The sequence below is a fragment of the Ursus arctos genome, unplaced genomic scaffold (assembly GCF_023065955.2).
Source record: "Ursus arctos isolate Adak ecotype North America unplaced genomic scaffold, UrsArc2.0 scaffold_1, whole genome shotgun sequence".
NCBI lineage: Eukaryota > Metazoa > Chordata > Mammalia > Carnivora > Ursidae > Ursus > Ursus arctos.
In genome coordinates this window covers 84,215,337-84,235,049 of record NW_026622763.1, presented here as the reverse complement: position 1 = coordinate 84,235,049, position 19,713 = coordinate 84,215,337, and the positions used below count along the sequence as shown (strand labels likewise).

The window sequence follows — 19,713 nt, the reverse complement described above, 5'->3', positions numbered from 1 at the left end:
TATAAGTATTACATATTTAAAAGTTGGCCATAAAGTAACTGGTTCCATAAGTAACTCACCATAAATTACTATTTGTAAGTACACTGTACATAATGATGTATGGAATATGTTCAATAAAAGAAAAGCAAACATACCTATATAATAATAAAGGAGTACATAACTGTGTTTGATTAAAATTTGTGCTTTTTAATATTTTATATTATTAATATTCACCTTCATTAAGTGAAAATCTCACCATTTTTCAGTGGAATAACTGACAGGGCCCTAACCCTATTCTCCACTCTCAAAGCACCTGTATGTATACTGTATTTTAACTTTCATTGCAGTTGCATTCATATTACATTTGGTTCTATTTATGTATTCTGAATTTACCAACTGCAGATAATATGTAACAATTATCTACATCTTATTCACTGCGTCTTGCATGGAGTAAGAACTCAGTTAATGCTTCCTAACTTGAGTTGAATTAAATGTATGATGGGAAATATTCACTGACAATAAACGTCCCTTGGATAATAAGCCCTAATGAAAACATTACAGAAATTATCTCATATTCTTTGGCCTATAAATTTTACTGTGAGCAATGTGGAAAGGGATACTTCCCACAAAATAAACTAAGTAACGGTTGTTTATTTGTCAGAAAAGCTACCAACAAAACTTTCCATGGCACTTGAGTTTTAATTCTATTGTGCACCATGAAGCATGAGAGAAAAAATAAGATTTAAAGCAGCTATGAAGGGCTATCAGTTTTTTTTTAACTAGTGGGACATTTTAATGTAAAAGGTCAAGTTTTCCTTATATGTCACTACTTTAAAATCTTGCATTAATATCTTGGAAACTAAGGAAACCAAAATAGTAATAATACTCCCTTTCACGTGTGAATATGATTGATCAGTAAAATGTCTTTTTTTTTTTCTTTTCTCCTACATTGCTGATAGATTTAAGCTGCACTTCCTGTGATTGGTGGTATGCATTTCTGCAATAGTTAGTCTGAGGATAGACTATAATCTGTAACATAGGACAAATAAAGGTGAATATAGAGCAATAGGTCATAAATAGTTCTTTGCTCTGTAATCTAACCAGCTTAGATATCTAAGCATAGACCAAAAGCTTCTAAATTGGCCATACAGAGACAGAGATCACATAAAATAAAATAGATAGATGATAGGTCAGTAGAGATTGAGATTCCTGCATACTGCTGATAATCAAAATTCTACCCATAAACAATGACAACAATACTACCGAAATATATTTTTTGGAGCTTCATTATGAATCTACTTTAAAAGACATTACTAAATATTTACATATATCAATCCTAAACCTTATAAGAACACCCCAACGTAGGTATTATCATCTCCAATTTTCAGATGGAAAACCTGAGGACCAGCGTGAGTGTCTCTAACCAGTAAGTGGCAACACCAAGAGTAAAACCCAAGCTCATTTGGTTCCAAAGCTTATGCTCTCTCCACTTATGTCAAGCCAACTGGATGCAAGAAGAAATAAATCCCTAGATGGGGGAGGGAAGAGAGGGACTGTTGGAGGAAGGGGTCTGAATTCCTTTCTTTCCTCCTGCACAGAGCAGAACTGCATCTTTGAAGATGGAATAATCAAAAGCTAATTTTAATTTCAAATAGTATAAAAAAAGGACATTATGAAAAATCTAAAGGTCCTAAAAGCTTAGACCATTTCAATATAATGAAAGAGGGCTTCATATTCCCATTGTGCTCTTCTTAATTTCAAACTTTAGAGTAGATGGGACCTGAGAGATCTTCTAGTCCAGCCCCTTTCTTTTAGAGATGTAGAAAGTGAGGCCCAAGGAGGGTAAAGCCACAATTTCTGTGAATATATTAAAACTGAATTCTTAACCTCAGTGCAGTGTTTTTTTTGGTACACCATTTTATAACATGTTACTCTCTAGATTTGTTTATAAAACACATTATAACTCAGTTATTTATGAAAATGTTTTTATATGTGCAAATATATTATACATCCACATATACAGCTTCTCCTTTTAATAGAATCTTTTAAGATCCACTAAATGGTCATGTAACAAATGCCTTATGTAACAATCAGAGAGATGTTGAAACACCATGGAGAAAATGAAATTCCCATATATCCTTTAATCAATAACCCAGTATCCAAGCAACCTTAAGACTTTCAAGGATGTTAAGAATTTAACAAAATAACTGAGAACAAGAATAAATAGAAGAATAAACCAAGGACTCACCTCTCCCACACTTTTCATAGAGCTACCAATTCGGCTAGATGTTCCATGAAAACGGTCAAGATCCCAGCGAGGAATCTTGGTAACCATGTAATCCAGGCTAGGTTCAAAGCAGGCTGATGTCTTCCCCGATACAACATTCTTGATTTCTGGAAGTGGGATTCCTAGGGCAATCTTTGCAGCAATGAATGCCAGTGGGTAGCTATAAAAGAGGAGTTTTTTTTTTCTTTCAGCAATGAGCATTAAAAATCAGCTCAAAACATAAATTGGTCTTTCTTAGAAATTCTGGTATTATTCTACATCAAGGTATAAAACACATCTGGTTCTCTGATCTGTATGAAGATTTAATAGCCACTTATAAAACAGTATGAGTCATGATAGAGTAGAGAGTTACGGATCATGAAAGAATTCTCTCTCTATGCCTGACGTTCAGTGCAACAACTGCCAACTTTCACCTCTTTAATCCAAAATCAATGACTTCCTTGATAAAGTGCTCACTTGTGCAGAGCCTCCACTAAGATAGGAATCTGCAAAATATTCTTTTGAAAAGATACATAGACGGCTGCACTTAAGAAGACAGTGGAGTTAGCTGGTACTATGGGGTATGCACCAGTCAGAAAATGTAGTCATTGCAAGCTTGGGTCCTTGTTCTGTCTCCAAATTATTTTTGAACTTAGGACTGCTTACAAAACTAACACTTGAGGAACCTGACTGGACAGTTTGGGTAATTGTATTTGAGAAAATAATTCACAGAACTGTAGAATTACATATAAGCCTTTTAATACATCTCGCCATCTGACAGATGAGGAAACTGATAGAGACAATAAGTGATGCGTCCAAAGTCAATACGAAAATTGGAAGGAGAACTCAGGTCTCCTGACTCTTGCTTAGGGCAACACTTCACTGCACTCCATGCAGCACTGCAGAGCATATTAAAAAAATCTTCACAGGTAATTATTTTGTTCACTTAAATGCCATGGAATTTAAATGCCATATGCTAAGTATATTAATAGAAAAAGGAACTAGTTAATGTTCCCTCCAATTATGCTCGCCGGCAGGTTTTAAATGGGTACCAAATTCATTTATTTGGTTGCAATATTTATCTATAGAAAAACCCTACAATGTTTGGTCCTGTGGAGTTTTGAGAAAATAAAATGATTTATTGAATGCTTGAGTCAAGTAAACTATACTATTTACCTACCATTTACTATACACCTGAAGAAACCAGTTGAGGACTAAAATTGAGAATTAGTTTTCACGTTCTAACAATATCTGCAAAGTGCAATTAGGAAGCAGATTTTTTGCAGCCTGCTCTGACCACCCAGATTTTGATTAGTTTATGATTAGCCAGCAAACAAAGCCAGCTAGCAAGATCATTTGCCTCAATCTGGCAGCAAGCTCATTAATAACCATGTCCTTAGGGTCCTAAATGATTTGCAGCCAGCATATAGAAAAGGGGACGATAGCTTGTAAATGCAGCTCAGTCTTCCACTAGCTGTCAGTTTTCCAAAACTATCTGTGAAGAATCTGCATACACATGGTCAATCATTCTGATCTTACCCAGTGGCCTTTGAGGCCAGGGCAGAGCTTCGGGATAACCTGGCATTCACTTCAATGATGCAGTATTCCATTGAGGTAGGATGAAGGGCAAACTGAATGTTGCATTCACCCACAATGCCCAGGTGGCGAACAACATTGATTGAAGTACGTCTCAGCATCTGAAACTCCGCATTGGAGAGGGTCTGGGCAGGGGCCACGACAACGGAATCACCTGTACATCCAAGCAACACTTGTTATTTGGTAGCATATCTAAATAACTAACTTTAGCAACTTAATCTATTTATGTGATACAAGACACAGAGTACTCTAAGTGTTTGTTGGGGAAATAACTGTCTCAAGGCAATACATATAAGGCACATCAGATACTCTTCCCTCTGAGTCTTGTTTTGCCTGTATTACTCTGACACATGATTGACAGAAACCCCTCTAACCCTTTCCTAGTTCATGTAGCTATCAAGGCCTCAGTCATCTACTTACCAGATTAATGCTAACTTCTTCAATTTCTCCGCTCTTCATCTCAAAATTTCTCTCTCTCAAGTTCTCCCTTCTATAAACAATCATCCTCCTTTTCACCCAGACTGGCTCATCCCTCTGTTTTCCACATCTCATCCCTTCCCATTGTCTTAATCCTCTCTAATCATAGCCCTTGTATCTTTAATCTCTTAATCTTTAGTCACCATTCCTTCCACCCACAAACATGCTCAGATTTCTCCTGGCTCAAGAAGCCCCTCTCCCTACGCTGCCAATCAGAAGAACATCTCTCTTATTCTTTACAGGACTAAACTTGAAAGTATCCCAATTCTGCGTATCCTTCATTGCCATATAATTCTTTTCAATACGGCTCCCATACCCAACTTTGCATTGAAACTGTCCTCTTGAACATCCAAAAACCCACATTAAAATCCTAATTCTTGACCTTTCACAGCATTTGCTAAAGCCAAAACCAACGATATTTTATAAAATATTTTCTTGTGTTGGCTTACTTGGTAGTGTACCACCCTGGTTTTCTTCCTATCACTCCCTTCTTTCTCTTCAACACTAACCCTTCCTCTTACTCATGCCCTGTAAATCTAAACAGTTCCCATGTTCAGTCCTTGACCCTATTGTCTTTCTTTCTATGCCTGTGCATTGAATACTTAGTCTCTGCTTTCAGCTTCAATCATGTCCTTCATACCAATGACTCCCAATGACTTTGTATCCAACTTCTTTACTTGTATCCCCTTTTCTTAAATTCCAGGTCCATATTATCAACGCTCTTCTTGAGAATTCCACCCATGCCTCAAAGTTAGCATTTCTAAATCCTAAGTCATCATTTTTGCCCTCTCATCTAATTAGTTTCTCTTTCTAAAAAACCTGTTTCACCTATTTCTATTACTTGTTGCTATTTCTCATTCACTTGGTAACTAAGACCCTTGTCTGATTCAAGCCTTCCTAACCTCATTTCTTACTTCTCAACACCAAGTCTTACAGATTTTACCATCGCTACATTGCTTAAATTTGACCTCTTCCTCAAATGAAATCAGGATAATACGTGCCTTATTTCACAGGGTTTTTGTGAAGATCAAAATGAATGTGAGGTTATTTTTAATACCGTGAAATACTATTTTGTGTAAAATTTTATCACTAGTCTGTCAGCTAAGAATAGTAATTTAAAGAAAAGAACTTAATAAAGACAGCTATGGGTTGTCAGAATCATGAGCTGAAGGCAATACTATAATTCCTGAAGATTCTTTGCCTACCTGTATGAACACCCATGGCATCGACATTTTCCATGTTACAGACAGTGACGCAATTGTCATCAGCGTCTCGAACCACTTCATATTCTATTTCTTTCCAACCTGTCACTGACCTCTCCACCAGAATCTGGTTGGTCATAGCAAAGGCCTGGAAATTGGTGACAAAAGATATCAAAGCGTAAGGAAAAGCACTGGTTTAAGCACGGAGATTTGGCAAAGTGCCCTGGCCTAAATCCTGGTCAGTGTCGAAGTCTGAAGTCTAGTCTCCATCCTCCTCCATGCTCCAGAAGGCACAATGTCTCAGAAAATCAGGGAGGTACTAGGAATAGCATCCTGCAGTGAATATGCTTGATTTACATTATTGAGGCTTGCCATTCAAAGTGCTGATATGACATTAAATCAAACTAATTTAGGAAAAAGAGAAAATAATTGAGCAATCAGGCAGAGGGAAATGGAATTATTTCAGCAGCAAGGCTTCTGTAAAACCAGAAAATGTGATAAGTGCGAATAAATATGGAAAAATAAGTCTAAAGACTCTGGTTTTCTCTAAAATAGCTGAAAGTGCTTTGTACAGTGACATACACAATAAAAGTCAGTTGATGTTGATGAGGAGAAGAAAGGAGATAATGATGGTTGTAAACAGTTAGCCAAGATGGCATATGAAACTTGGGAATTAGAAGAATCATATGCGACTATTATTATGGTTAATCACCACGTAAGTGCTTAAATACCCTGAGTCATATATCACATATGCCTGATTAAACAGATATGAATTAGTATAATTATCATTTCATATTTACTGAGTACCCACTGGTGGGTAGACTACTGAACCCAAAATATGAAAGAGGCAGTCTCTGACCTTAGGACATTTAGTGGCTGAAAATCTGAGACAGAAATGTCCCCCTTTGTCTCTAATACTTTTGATTTGCAATGGCAGTGCAAAGGGAAGACAAAGCAATTGGGGAAAGTATTCTGAATTTTTTCAAATTATTAGCAGGCAGTATAATGAAATAACTCAATGTTAGTTTGGTGTGTGTGTGTGTGTGTGGTTTTGTTTTGTTTTGTTTTTTAATGTATCTCAACACTATCTTTTTAACCTCAGTCAACACTACAGGCTCCCCCATGTGCAATTGAAAATGTAACACATTTGTCCCCACAGCTGCCTATCATGAGGTTTTCAAAGTGGTTAGAAAACTCTGTAGCCAGCATAAACAATTTAATAACGATTCATTTGTCATTAGGATTGCATGCTAAAAGAGGAAATCTGGGAAACAAAGAGTATGGATTGGGGAAAGCTCTCTGCATTCTAATGGACTAGGCTGGGTGTTTGGACACAAGGACTATTGAGATCAAATTCACCTGCTGCCTCAAAATTCCTTCTTTCCAGTCTCAGATTTTACACAAAAGACTAACTTTGAGACCTAGATAAGTTAATGCAGCTTCTAAAGGTGCTAAATATAATCTCAAGAGAATAAGAAGTAGTTTAGAAATTAATGATAAAAGTAATTATTTCAAGGGAAAAGCTAGGTTTTCAAAAAAAATCCAATGTCGTACTGATTATTTTAGAGGAATTTAAATAATTAAAAACTATCCCATTCCAAAATTGTTTCCTATGTAAACATTTTTAGACAATTCAGTATTCAGTATTTTTACACTGTAAAAATATATTTTTTTAATAAAGAATATACATTGTCACTACTGGGAGTAATAATGAGATTACTAGTATTAAAAATATTGGAAACATCTAATATACTAGAGGAAAAAAGTTACCTCTATAAACATGTCTTTTCTTTACATACATGATTCATAACTCCAGAATGGAAACAAGAAATATTTATATTGATATATTTTCCTTTTTGGGGGGTTTGTTTTGGCAACTTCAGAAATGCTAAATCCAAGTTGTTGACATGTAAGTTTGTCATTATATATGTTAAAATATATTTAATTTTATTTATCTGTTCTCAAAATCCTATGTCAACAATTCAAGGGCCACATTTTGTTTCACTCTAAAGAGTAAGTAAAGACAGATAGAAGCTGTGCTTGGTATTTACTCAGCACTCCCCAATGTAGCCCTCATAACAATTCTATCAGATTCACGTCCACAGCCACCATGAAAGTTACATGAGCCTCTTGGATATACACATATTTACTCATTCAGCCAGCAATTATTGTGACCCCACATCACCAGGCATTGTTCCATTCAGTGAGAAGAGAGAGTGGGCAAAATTCTCTGCTTTTCGTGGAGCATGTTTTCTTTGATAATGTCTAATTTATTTTTTGGAACATTTCTTAATTTTCTTTTTCATACTTAAGAACTATTCAGTAATATGTTAAAGTGATTTTGATAGAACATAAGTTTTGAAGACTCAAATCTCAGTTTTGCTTATATGAGTGTGTGGCAGTTGGCAGAGAGCTCATTCATTTATGATGCTAAGAGGTTTGTATTGTATGTATTTTACACACCTGAATTTGAGGGAAAGCCAAACTACTCAATGTGTTTTGTTTCACTTTAGATGTCATCCATGTCATATTAATTCAAAAAATAATAGAAAATGGGGCATTATATTCATTTTTTTAATCACTAAAATGTATTTTAGCACAATGGGTGTTTGGGAACAAATTCTGAAGCAGAGGGAGATGGAATTGAATTGAGTTTATATCACTGAAATCAAATAGTACAATAAAGATGGAGTGACCATCATCCGTTAGCACGATCACCATTAGTGAGAGCGACCATTAGTTTTCCTAGGACTGTCTGGGTTGATGCTGTGTTTCAATGTCAATAACTGCACTGCATTTCCCTTCCAAAAGCACTTTCTTTTGAACAACACTCTTAGAAAACATGACAGTGGTTTAATAATAGAGAAAAGGTCATTTTTCATCTACATAACTTTCTCTAACTGAAAGAGCACATCAAATCCATTTTCTTGCTTGGTAAGAATTTGGTCCGTGAAAATACATACCTTTGTGCTGAGGTCCAGTAAGACCTCCTTAGTGGGACAGATGCCTGAGCCTAACCCACCCAGGGCATAGGCAGAACGGATCATCACTGGGTAGCCAATGGTGTCTGCTGCTTTCAGAGCATCCTCAATCTACCAACAACAAAGACTCGAAGTTTTAAAAGCTGACCACACTAGTAGAAAAGACCACATCAAGAGAGTATAGCAATTCAGGTAAATCAGTTTCTTTGGGGAAAACGACTATAGAAATGCTATATTTTTCCTTCATTTCCTTCTAAAAACAAGTGCTGTTTTACAAATTTTAACTAAAATTCTAGGATTTTTTTAATACACAGTAAAGGCTTTCTTTTATCTTTGTGTTGTAAATTTCATTTTGCCATATAAAAAAATGAAACAATGGCCCGAACTAAAATAATCATTATGAATTTGAGAATGGGATCCATACTGAATTTTTAAATTCAATCTAAGTCTTCATCTCTTAATGATACAAGGTGTTCTACTGCTGAAACGAACTTGATATTATTGCAATAGGCCATTAGGAATACTGTATTGAAAGAGAGTTTTTATTTTTCAAGTTCAGTCAGAAAGTAGTCCCAGAAGCTTGGATTTTTTTTTTTTTTTAACTTACAGAATACAACATATGGTGGCTATATTTTTCTGTCATGGAATATTATTACACTACCAATGGGAATGTAATTACACCTTTCCCATATGCCTGTTTCTCATCCTGAGGAAGCAAGGACATAATTAAACCTGGCAATGAAAGAATAAATGTATGGCAGGAGCTTTCCAAATGCTCAGCAGAGCTATCCTGGGACTCTTCCTGACTGACAGTTCTGCAACATAGTATGTACTTGCTAGCATTCTTTTCTGAAACATACAGGGCCATTTTAGTTGTCCCAGCAGTACTTGCCATTTTCCCTAAGGATTTGCCTACTTTTGCAATGGGAAAGTTGCATCAAACACTGCCTCCAGAATACCCACTTCATTGACTATATGTCTGAAATCAGGAATAAAGTCAGGGACAAAAACTGATGCAAGTATGCAAGCCAACTTTATCTTGGTACCTTGAAACAGCCTACCAATAAGCACAGGCTATAGCTGAAAATGATGAACAAAAAGGCAAAATAATCTTTCCTCTCTAAACATCTAAGCCACAAGTTTCTCAGTTGCGAATCTCATTTATGAGCTCCAATGGCTTTTTCTAGATGATTGCATTTTTAAATGTTTATTCCATTCTAACTAGAAAATTTTAATCCAATCATTCCCCATTTGCAGGTCATTTGCACATACAAGATACGTAACTGATCCCAGAAAGTAAAAATCACTTTGGCATTGTAAGTTGACATGGTTTTCTATTTTAATTCAGGAGATTCGATATTCAGCGGCACTTCAACCATTGATAAACTACTTTGTCTCTGGGCTTTTGCTTCTCTTCTCATAAAATATTAACACCTATCCCAAACATTTCAGCATGGAATGTTGCAATTAATACATAAAGTTTCTGAGGTACTAACACATTTCTGGAAGGTAATACATGCAAATACAATAATTTAGCTATTATTTTTAGGCATGACAAATCACTCTCCCTATAACATAAGACAAATAATGGTCTTGTTTCTCCAAAACAAGATTCCTTACCGATTCCACTGCAAAGCTTGGAGCAATCTTTTCATTAATTTCATTTAGTTTGTCTGAGAACAGCTGCCTGTCTTCTGTGGCCATAATGGATTCAACTGATGTCCCCAGGACTTTCACACCGTACTCCTTGAGTACACCTCTCTTGAATAGTTCCACTCCTACAGAAGAACCAAATATAATCAGTTTTTAAAACTGCAAACTCTTATGTCTTTTTTAACATATACCTGAAATACAACTTTTTTGAACCTTAAAATTAACTCGAAGAAGCCACCACCTTCCACAATAGAAGTGTGCTTAAGATTTAAAAAAAAAAAAAATTGAAAGAGAAATTCTGAAGACATTCTAGCCAAGTATGTTGCTGGTGACATTACTTATATTACCACCTTCTCCAAATGGTTTTCATTATCCTCATTGAAAAAATCATAAGAAACAGTGAACCTCAGATTTTAGCATATTCCCTTTCCTTCTAAGGTCCAATTCTGTAACGAGATTTTCTTATTTAAATAAGCCCAGGGATGTAGGTATCTATCTGTGTTAAAAATCATCAAAATAATGTTTCCACTAATGCCATCTGACTTTGCCTAAGACTTTTATATCTGACATATAAATTACTTCACCAACTGCTCACCCCGACTAGTTCATGAGATTCTCATTCATGATCTAGCTCCAAAGATTAGAAGCCTTGTTAAAAGGACAGAGTTTTGAACTCCGCAGATTCATGAAGGGATGGTAGAGAGACTAATCTATGTTATCATGAAAATATATGTGAAAGTCAAATGCTACTGGGCCAACATGTAAAAGCACAAAGAATGTAATCAATGTTAATTCTCATTTTTTTTATTCATAATAGTTTTCAGGGTCTCACCGGTAACAGAGAAAAGCAATATGCTGAAATGGAGCAGGGAGATCTCACTTGGCCACCCCAGATCATTGAAGTAAAAGGTTTCTTTTTGTACCTCAGCTGTTTTGTGAATAAACCAGTAATATTTATCATATGACATTTTCAGGTGGCTGTTTGCTAACTGCTTCCTCACATATTAAAGAAAAGCTTTTATGAACACACAGAGCATAATTGTTAGAGTCAAACAAAAATATTACACATAAGTGCATGGGCCAAAGCTCTGCAATTAAACTTAAAAGAACTCACCGCAGTTCAGAGCTGTCTGGCCACCCATGCCTAGAATTAACCCATCTGGCCGTTCCGCCTTGATGACCTCTGTGACAAACTGAGGGGTGATGGGGAGAAAGTAGACAGTATCTGCTTGCTTTAAGCCCACCTCGTTGGTTTGCACCGACGCAATATTTGGGTTCATCAGGACAGTTTTGACATTTTCTTCCTGAAAGAAACAAAAGGATCCAGAATCTGAACATATGGTCTAAAGGGGAATGTGGCCATATTCAAATGAAGGGTCTGTATGGGGTGACAAAACTTCTGGGTTATTTCGTGGGATGTAGAGATAAGTAATAGGACTGGTGAACGGAATGGAGGGTAAAGGAAGACAAACGTTTGGTGAGAAGAAAGAAAAATTGCTTGAAAATAAAACTACTCAAAAAGAACTGGTTACCTCATGAGGTTCACCTTGAATTCCTTGCTAGAGGTATCAAGCAAAACTGGAGTTAGTTTCTATAGAATTTGACTAGAAGTTTAAGAATACTACTGAACTTTATAGCTCAGTTGACTGTAAAAGACTGAAATATTTTAAAAAACTTAAAAATTAGTTCAATATAAAATGGAACCAGAGGCAACATCAAAGAAGCTTCCCTTTCCAGTGTTTGTTAGAGACCAACATGGAGTGTACATTTAAAATGCAAGATGATGCATTCCCTTGCCGGAAGCACTGAGAGCCTTCTGCTGGATTCCATCTTTTTAGATTTTCATGCCTGCCATAGTGTTTTAACAAAGAGCATTATACAACTCTTTATACATATTATATTAAAAGAAAATGACCATATGGCAAAAAATAAATAAATAAAAATGTGTGTGTATCTGTGTGTATATAAAGGTATTCATAGTTCTATCTTATTTCTGACATCTGGAGAGACCTCGAAAATAATTCTTCATGTAGGCTATGAAGTATAATAGCTTTGTGCACTAGGATGGGAGTGACACAGCAAAGTAATTATTATAAAATATGGCCATATGGCTCTTATTATTTTACCTATTACCATGTCAATTTTGAACTCTTCTAAAACATCAACAAAATAGTCAGATGAGAGTATAGAAATCATCCTTGAAAGCCCTATATGTCCTTGGGGGAGGACCTGAATAAAATATTAAATATATTTCATATTACTTCAAATTCAAATAGTGCCTTAAAACTTATAATGTACTTTTTTTTATCAATTTAGTTGATTTTAATACCAAGACTACAAGAGCAATTTCTACCTCACAGATGAAAAAAATTGACATTCAATAAGGTTAAATGACTTGCCAAAGATCTTCTAGCTGATCAAATGGCAAAACTAGGACTCTAATCCGAGTCTTATGATTCAAGTTCTATGCCCTTTCACCAATATAAGTCATGTCTCAAGATTTAAAGAAATTGGTTTTTAAAAAGTATTAAGAAATTTTTGAACAAATACATACAGATAAGCAAATGCATTTAAAATATAGGTTAGAATTTAAAGATTTTATTTATTTATTTATTTATTTATTTATTAGAGAGAAAGAGAGAGAACAGCAGGGGGAGTGGCAGGCACAGGGAGAGGGAGAAGCAGGCGCCCCGTGGAGCAGGGAGCCCAATTCAGTCCTGATCCTAGGACCTGGGATCATGACCCAAGCCGAAGGCAGATGCCTAACTGACTGAGCCACCCAGGTGCCCCTAGAATTAAAATGATTAAGTCCAAACTGAGAACACGTCATCAATAGAAGTTACAGAAGGTCTCACTACTAAAGAAAAGCACCAAAAGACTTAAGTATATTTGTAAGTATTATCCTGAATGTGTTATACAATAAGTATAGCAATTTTTGTAAATCCGATTATACAGGTAAAGGTCCCATAAATGACTGTGATGAATGTCCATATATTTTAAAACTTAAAATTTTTCAAACTATTTTAATACATTTACATATTTTTTCCTAATATAGTTCTGGCTACAATACATGCACCATCTGATTATTTTTAAATATTAAGTCCATAGGGGAGCCTGGATGGCTCAGTTGGTTAAGAGTTTGCCTTCAGCTCAGGTCATGATCCCAGGGTCCTGATATCGAGCCCCGCATCCAGCTTCCTACTCAGTGAGGGGTCTGCTTCTCCCTCTCCTTCTGCCTGCCACTCCCCCTGCTTGTGCACTCTCTCTCACTATCTCTCTCTCTGTCAAATAAATAAATAAAATCTTAAAAATAAATAAATTAAATAAATAAATGAACATATAAATATTTAGTCCCTAAATTCATTTCTACTAACTTTCTAATTAATCCCAATATTATTGCTAATAATTCCTATTCTTCAGTTAAAATATGTAACTTCACTTAATGGATGTAAAGCACATAAAGAAATACAAGTTATGAAAATATTAATTCTTTATAAAACTACTAAGCAGGATAAAAAACCATATGCTATTTAAATGTATTTATAAACCCTGAACACAGTTACATTGTGTTCTAACCAATCTAAACCACTGGACATCCTCTAATTACATAAACAGAAATTGAATCATAATATAATGAAGTAAAGTACTCCTTGAAAACATGCACAGAAAAACACATGTGCATATGTGTGTGTACCCATGCGTGTATGGAGAAGAGTATTAAAAAATAAAAACAAATGGGAAGAAGAGTAACGTAACTGAGGGGTTGCATTCCATTTTTTTCAACAGACATCTGTCAGGTGAAAATCTTTGTATATAACATACAAATACAACAACAACAACAAAAAAGAAAAATTCTGGCCAACTGTTTTTCTGTGTTTGTTGTCCTAGTCTTCTGCCACCTTCTCTGTGTGGCTTTCTCCTAGCCAGGTCTCTGGTGAATGGCTTTACGCTGCAAAGCCAGAGGCAAGGTCACAGAAGAGCTCATATTGCCCAGAATGGCCAATTAGCACCAAAATGGGGTCTATCCAAGGAAGTAAGGACACCAAAGAGAAGCCAAGTTAGCTCTTTCATAGAAATACTTCAAATACACAGTGAAATTTTTCTAATTTCTGCTTTGCTATGACAAAGGGTTGGGGAGATCTTGAGAGACTTTGAAGAAACAGGGAAGGTGTTCTTCCTAACATGAGTATCAAATCTTCATTTCCACATGAAAATCCGCCATATCGTTCTGGTCAGTCATCCAATCCAAGTCATAGATGGGAAATTGGGTTCCCTAGTGACAGGTAACAACTTCTAAAGCTGGACGAAAGGCATTTGTTGCCTTTGCTCCCTCAACTTGATCTTGCCATTTCAACCACAGAGATGCCTGAAGCATCCTCTAGAACATTTACAACATCCTAGAGCACCAAGGATACCCAAATTCCGTTTCATACAAAAGACAAATATATTTTAAATGCTCACTGCCTCAAAAGAAATGAGCAATATCTGTAAACATGGCTTATTATGTTTTCAGTATAAATAGGTGGTAACATAGATAATTTTGAAGATCACTCTCACAGTCTTGATTTGCAAGTATGCAAAAAAGTTTGAGAAAGTTAAAAATTTCGCCTGTGATCAAAGTTTCTTTAATATAAGATGTGAGAAATAGTTGAGGGAATCAATTACAGTGACTTTGAAAAGAGGTAGTGTCATAAATCTAAATTATAAAATACTAATTAGACTCATTAAAGGAGTATATTAACTCTTACAAAGATCTCTCACCTTCATGGCTTTTACAGCCTGTGATCCTGAGTAATCAAATTCACCTGCCTGACCAATGGACAGACCTCCCGATCCCAGGATAAGGACTTTGGAAACCTGTAAGCAATAAGAAAATGACATTGCTCTCATTAGTAAGATGGGGAAAATCGGCAATTTTAAGAGCAGGGAAGTCTAGCTATATTGTCTGGGTTCACATAGTGTTTTGAGAAATATGTGAGAAAAAAGTCTAACAATTTTTTAAAATTTAAATTCAGTTAATTAACATAGAATGTATTCTTTGTTTCAAGGGTACAGGTCTGTGATTCATCAGGAAAAAGACTAACAATTTAAACATCTCTAATTTCAAAGCAATTTCCAAAGTTCATGAAGTTTTCTTCACTGAAGTAAAAAATTTTGAGGTCTACATTTTATTTAAAGATACATAAATATCTAAAAATAACTACATAAACATATATGTAAATAGATACATCTATGTGTGTGTATATACATATATGATAAGAATCTTCCTTATATTTAAATGTATTATGCTCAATATTCCATGGTTTTCTCCTGGACAAAGCAGGACTCTGGGCCTTCCATAACAGACAAATGAAAACACAGAAGGCCAGGGGACATGGGTGTACCTTCATATTCACATTTTCACCTTTATGGTTTGTGCCATTAATATTTACAGAAAATGTAATAAGAGAAAGCTCGTGTCTTGGCAATATGCTGAAATTCTACAAATTGTATACAGGATTCCAAGCAAATAATGATCCTGCTTATTTTTTAGCCATAAGTGCCAAACCCTTCAGAGGAGAAAGATATTCCTGGTCACTGCAAAAGACAAGGACTTGGGAAACTTGGTTTGCCTCAACAAAAATTTTGGATGCCTACTACATGCGAAGGTACTGCAGAATCCCAAATTATATCTTTTTTCTCACTATTAACAAAAGAAAAGTATCTGAAGAACGTGAGTTGATGTTCTGAGAAGAACATTATACAGTAAGTACACGGCTTCTTTGGCTACCAAGAACGCACAGTTCGATTCCACACTGAGTGGGTGGATAACCTCCAACCTCTCCATCTCAGGAAAAGAGGCTGCCATGGAAATCCTTAAAACAGGTCATCCAACTCAAATTATCATTTCATGTAAACATGTAATTCAATTACCTTTATTTATAAAAAGAATCAGTATGTATATATATACTTGAAACCACATATACATTCTTCTAAATTTTATATAATAATGATGTCAGTATATGTATGGTTTAACTATGAAGGAAATGAGTGGAAGCCTATATTAACCTATACATTTACACAAATAAGGACTCAAGTTTGTGTTATAGTACTCCTTATCCATTTGCTCTTTATAAGTCAAATCATATTCTTCTATTCATGATGTTGAAGAATAATTCTTCTAGTTGAAACAAAAAAGGTTCTATCTATAATGATTCTGTAATTTGAACTGTATCTCAAGCATACATAAGACTATAGTTTATTAAGTAATAGAATGTGTCAAATTCCAAGCTAAAAGCCATTCTTTATTAAATTATTTTATTACAAATTTCTAGAAGTAAACTGTAAAAGATATGATTTTAAATCAAAAACATGAAAATTCCAGTGAACACCATCAAAACCAGACCAAATAATTATATGCTAAAATAATGGGTAATTACAACATTACCAATCATTTTTTATAGACATTAAAATGGTAAACATCATTCATTTTTTTAAAAATTATCATATGATAGAGAAAATCGAAAATACATAAACCAGAAAGAAGCCCGCATATACTGACCTCAACTCGAGATGCAACTAGTGCTGGTTTTGGCAGAACTGATGTAATCGTTGTACCTTTCCCTTTCTTTATCAGTGAGAAAAAAGAATCAAATAGGTACTAGAAAAAAATAGAACCAACTAGTTAGAAGCTGCAAAACTCATAAGGTTGCTAGATAAAATATATATGCCCAGTTAAATTTGAACTTCAAATAAGTAACAAATAATTTTTTAGGATAAGTATTCATATGCAATATTTGTTTTTTGCTTTTCTGCCAAAATTGGCAAAACTAAATATTTACTACTATAAGAATTAGATCAAATAAACATTTCTAATTGTTCACTTCAAATCCTATCAAAAGCAAGTTTTCAGCAGACAATGAACATTTCAGATCATGCCTTCTGAGAATGTCAAGCTTTCATCCGCTTAATTATGAGTTATTTTCTTCTAAATGGTTTCTTCTAAATAAAACTCTAGTTATACAAAAGAAATTAAAGCTATATTACTTATACCTCCAAAGTTAGAAATAACTGGATTTTGAAAATTTCTATCAGCTCTAAAAATATCTCCAAAGCTTACTCTTAAACTTCAGCAATGAATTTATTTCTGTTGTTTCACTAGACATGACAAATTTCAACAAAGATGTTCATTTTGCAAATATCTGACAGGACAAAAAAATGATCAAGCGCTACTCAATATTGTATGTCTTTATTTCAATGTTCCTAATCTGAAGTACTAATATGGGGAAATATTTAAATTTTAAATTTAAAAAAATAGTATTCAGCATGCATTAGGCAACAAATGTATGTAACCACATTTTCTTTATGCATTTCATCATGCGTAGGTAATGTTATACTGATTTGGGCTATTAAGAATCATTTCCTAAAAATATTTAAAAATGAACACAACATACGTATCTGAAAAAGTAATTCAGGGATGAGAAAGTAGAGTTTACAGAGGGAAAATTCGGATTCTCCTCATTTTATGTAGGTGTCTTTTCTGGAAGTATGTGCTGACAGGGAGGAGTTTTCAGCATTACTACTGTAGGCCTCAGGGTGTGGGAGAGGAAGTCACACCAATTTCCAGAGTTTTCTGTGTCACCACAAGCTCTTGTTTGAAAAGGTGACCTTGAACACTGAACCAAAAGCTCACACACACAAAATAAAAATATTTAAATTAAAAACAAAACTCCTCTAAGCATTCCTTCTGGTTCTTTCCTTAAGCCATCTGACTCATATATATGTGTGTGCATGCCCTCTCCCCTCCCGCGTACCCCTGCCCTTCTTCCTTCTCCTGCTGCTGTTTATTCTCTCTTCTGGCTACACAACCAGTTGCCATAGGGATTTTTGTGAAGTCACAGATGGGGGATTAAAATTTCATTTCAGTTATGAGAACAAGAGAGCAAGAAGGAATTCATTTGCATAGTACAACAATTGTAAATTTCAGAACTAAATATATTAGAATGATAACGATTTAAATAAAAATAGCATCACGTCAGGTTTCTTCAGGGCTTTCCCACTTTAAATTTTTAAAAAGACAGAAATTTCCTCCATGATATTCATGGGGAAATTTTAATGCAATATACGTATGTTATCAAAGCACTCTTCTTGAAAAATGTTCTGTACCCAAGATCATCTGGGGTGATGATGTTTGTTTCTCAAGTTTTCACATAAATACGTTTCTGATTTAAAAAAAAAAAAATTAAGTGTACAATAGGACTCATTTCCTGACATACCTCAGTGTCTGTGGGGCCCGGGCTGACCTCTGGGTGGAACTGTACGCCAAAGAAGGGTTTGCTTTCATGCATAATCCCCTGAAAGAAGAAGAAATAGGAAGAAATTCCTTCTGTAACAATGAATGTCAACCAGGGCTATGTATTATTCGGTGGACAATAGAGGTCAAATTTTTAAAAAACTGAGATAAATTCTTAAGGACATTCCAACAGCTAACAGTCATAATAAAAATAGGCCAACAAAGACTCAACCAAATGTTATTCTCTCAATAAAAACAACTGGTTTGGTCTATAGCCTTTGGGCGCCCCCCCTCCCAGTGTCTGTTCAGAACAAACTCAAATCTTCTTATCTCCAACTCCTAAATTACTTCTCCAAGGGTCTTCTCAAAGGCCACTACAGAGCCAAGTGAGTCTCACAGACCCACACAGATGAGGCCCAAACAGACCTGCACCAATCACCCATTAGCGATGAATGTGGAAGACAGTCACTGATTAACCATTCAAAGAGTGGACCTCAACAAGCCAACTGATGAGAGAATAAGACAGAAATGACTTTTTAAAAAGCAGAGGGCTATGGGAAATAATCTATAAAAAGAGTTCTTACACACACACACACACACACACACACACACACACACGAAAAATCCCACATAGACAAGGTGTGTGTATAACAGAGTATGAAAGGCCCTGCATTTCTCATTGCCAACTGAACAGGTTTATTGAGAGCACTTACCTCATTGGTTTGATCGTTGACATTCACAAAAAGTGGTTTCCAGCCAGCAGGAAGGGTGTTGTCCAGGGCATAGCCATGATTCTGAGCAGTAATGAAAGCTTGTTTGTTTGTGATATTCAAAACAGGCTGATTCTGCCCTCTGGAGAGAAAAGGAGAAAAACAATAGGGAAAAGGAAAAGTGAAGAGAAGAATATAAACGCATTTGTTATAAAACAGTGAATGAGAAAAACCTATTAAAATGTGAAAGTTGCAATTGCTTAGTGGAAATTACTCTCTGAGAAAAGTCACAGATTGTTAATCCCAAAATTTTAGCAACAAAAATCAATTCAGGAAGCTTTGCTATGTGCTAAACACCAGGTCTATTAAACTTCTACAATCAGTAAAAAGGGAGAACTGCGCTCATAACAAAAAGTTAAGAGTTGCTCACGAGCTTAACAGAGAGACAAACACAAGCAATTTATGTTGAATTACACTTAATGAGGAGGGTGGGCCATGGGGGAAAGTGCCACGTTGAATAAACTGGCATCATGTGGGGTAAGGGAAGTAAAATGGAGAGGATCTGAAGACTTCCTGC

At 35.3% G+C, this 19,713-nt stretch overlaps 1 protein-coding gene across 2 annotated transcripts in view; it reads right to left on the bottom strand.

Annotated features, from left to right (window-relative positions):
• The window catches only part of CPS1 (carbamoyl-phosphate synthase 1), a 120,800-nt gene that overhangs the window by 64,309 nt on the left and 36,778 nt on the right, over positions 1-19,713 (bottom strand). For both annotated transcript variants that reach the window (XM_026492031.4, XM_057304518.1), the window contains exons 10-19: positions 19,140-19,278; positions 18,410-18,487; positions 16,696-16,794; positions 14,916-15,011; positions 11,269-11,458; positions 10,122-10,279; positions 8,484-8,612; positions 5,524-5,668; positions 3,785-3,995; positions 2,228-2,426 (exon numbers count right to left, since the gene is read on the bottom strand). In XM_026492031.4, the coding sequence (XP_026347816.1) occupies positions 2,228-2,426; positions 3,785-3,995; positions 5,524-5,668; positions 8,484-8,612; positions 10,122-10,279; positions 11,269-11,458; positions 14,916-15,011; positions 16,696-16,794; positions 18,410-18,487; positions 19,140-19,278 (1,444 nt within the window). The remainder of the gene's footprint in view (positions 1-2,227; positions 2,427-3,784; positions 3,996-5,523; positions 5,669-8,483; positions 8,613-10,121; positions 10,280-11,268; positions 11,459-14,915; positions 15,012-16,695; positions 16,795-18,409; positions 18,488-19,139; positions 19,279-19,713) is intronic.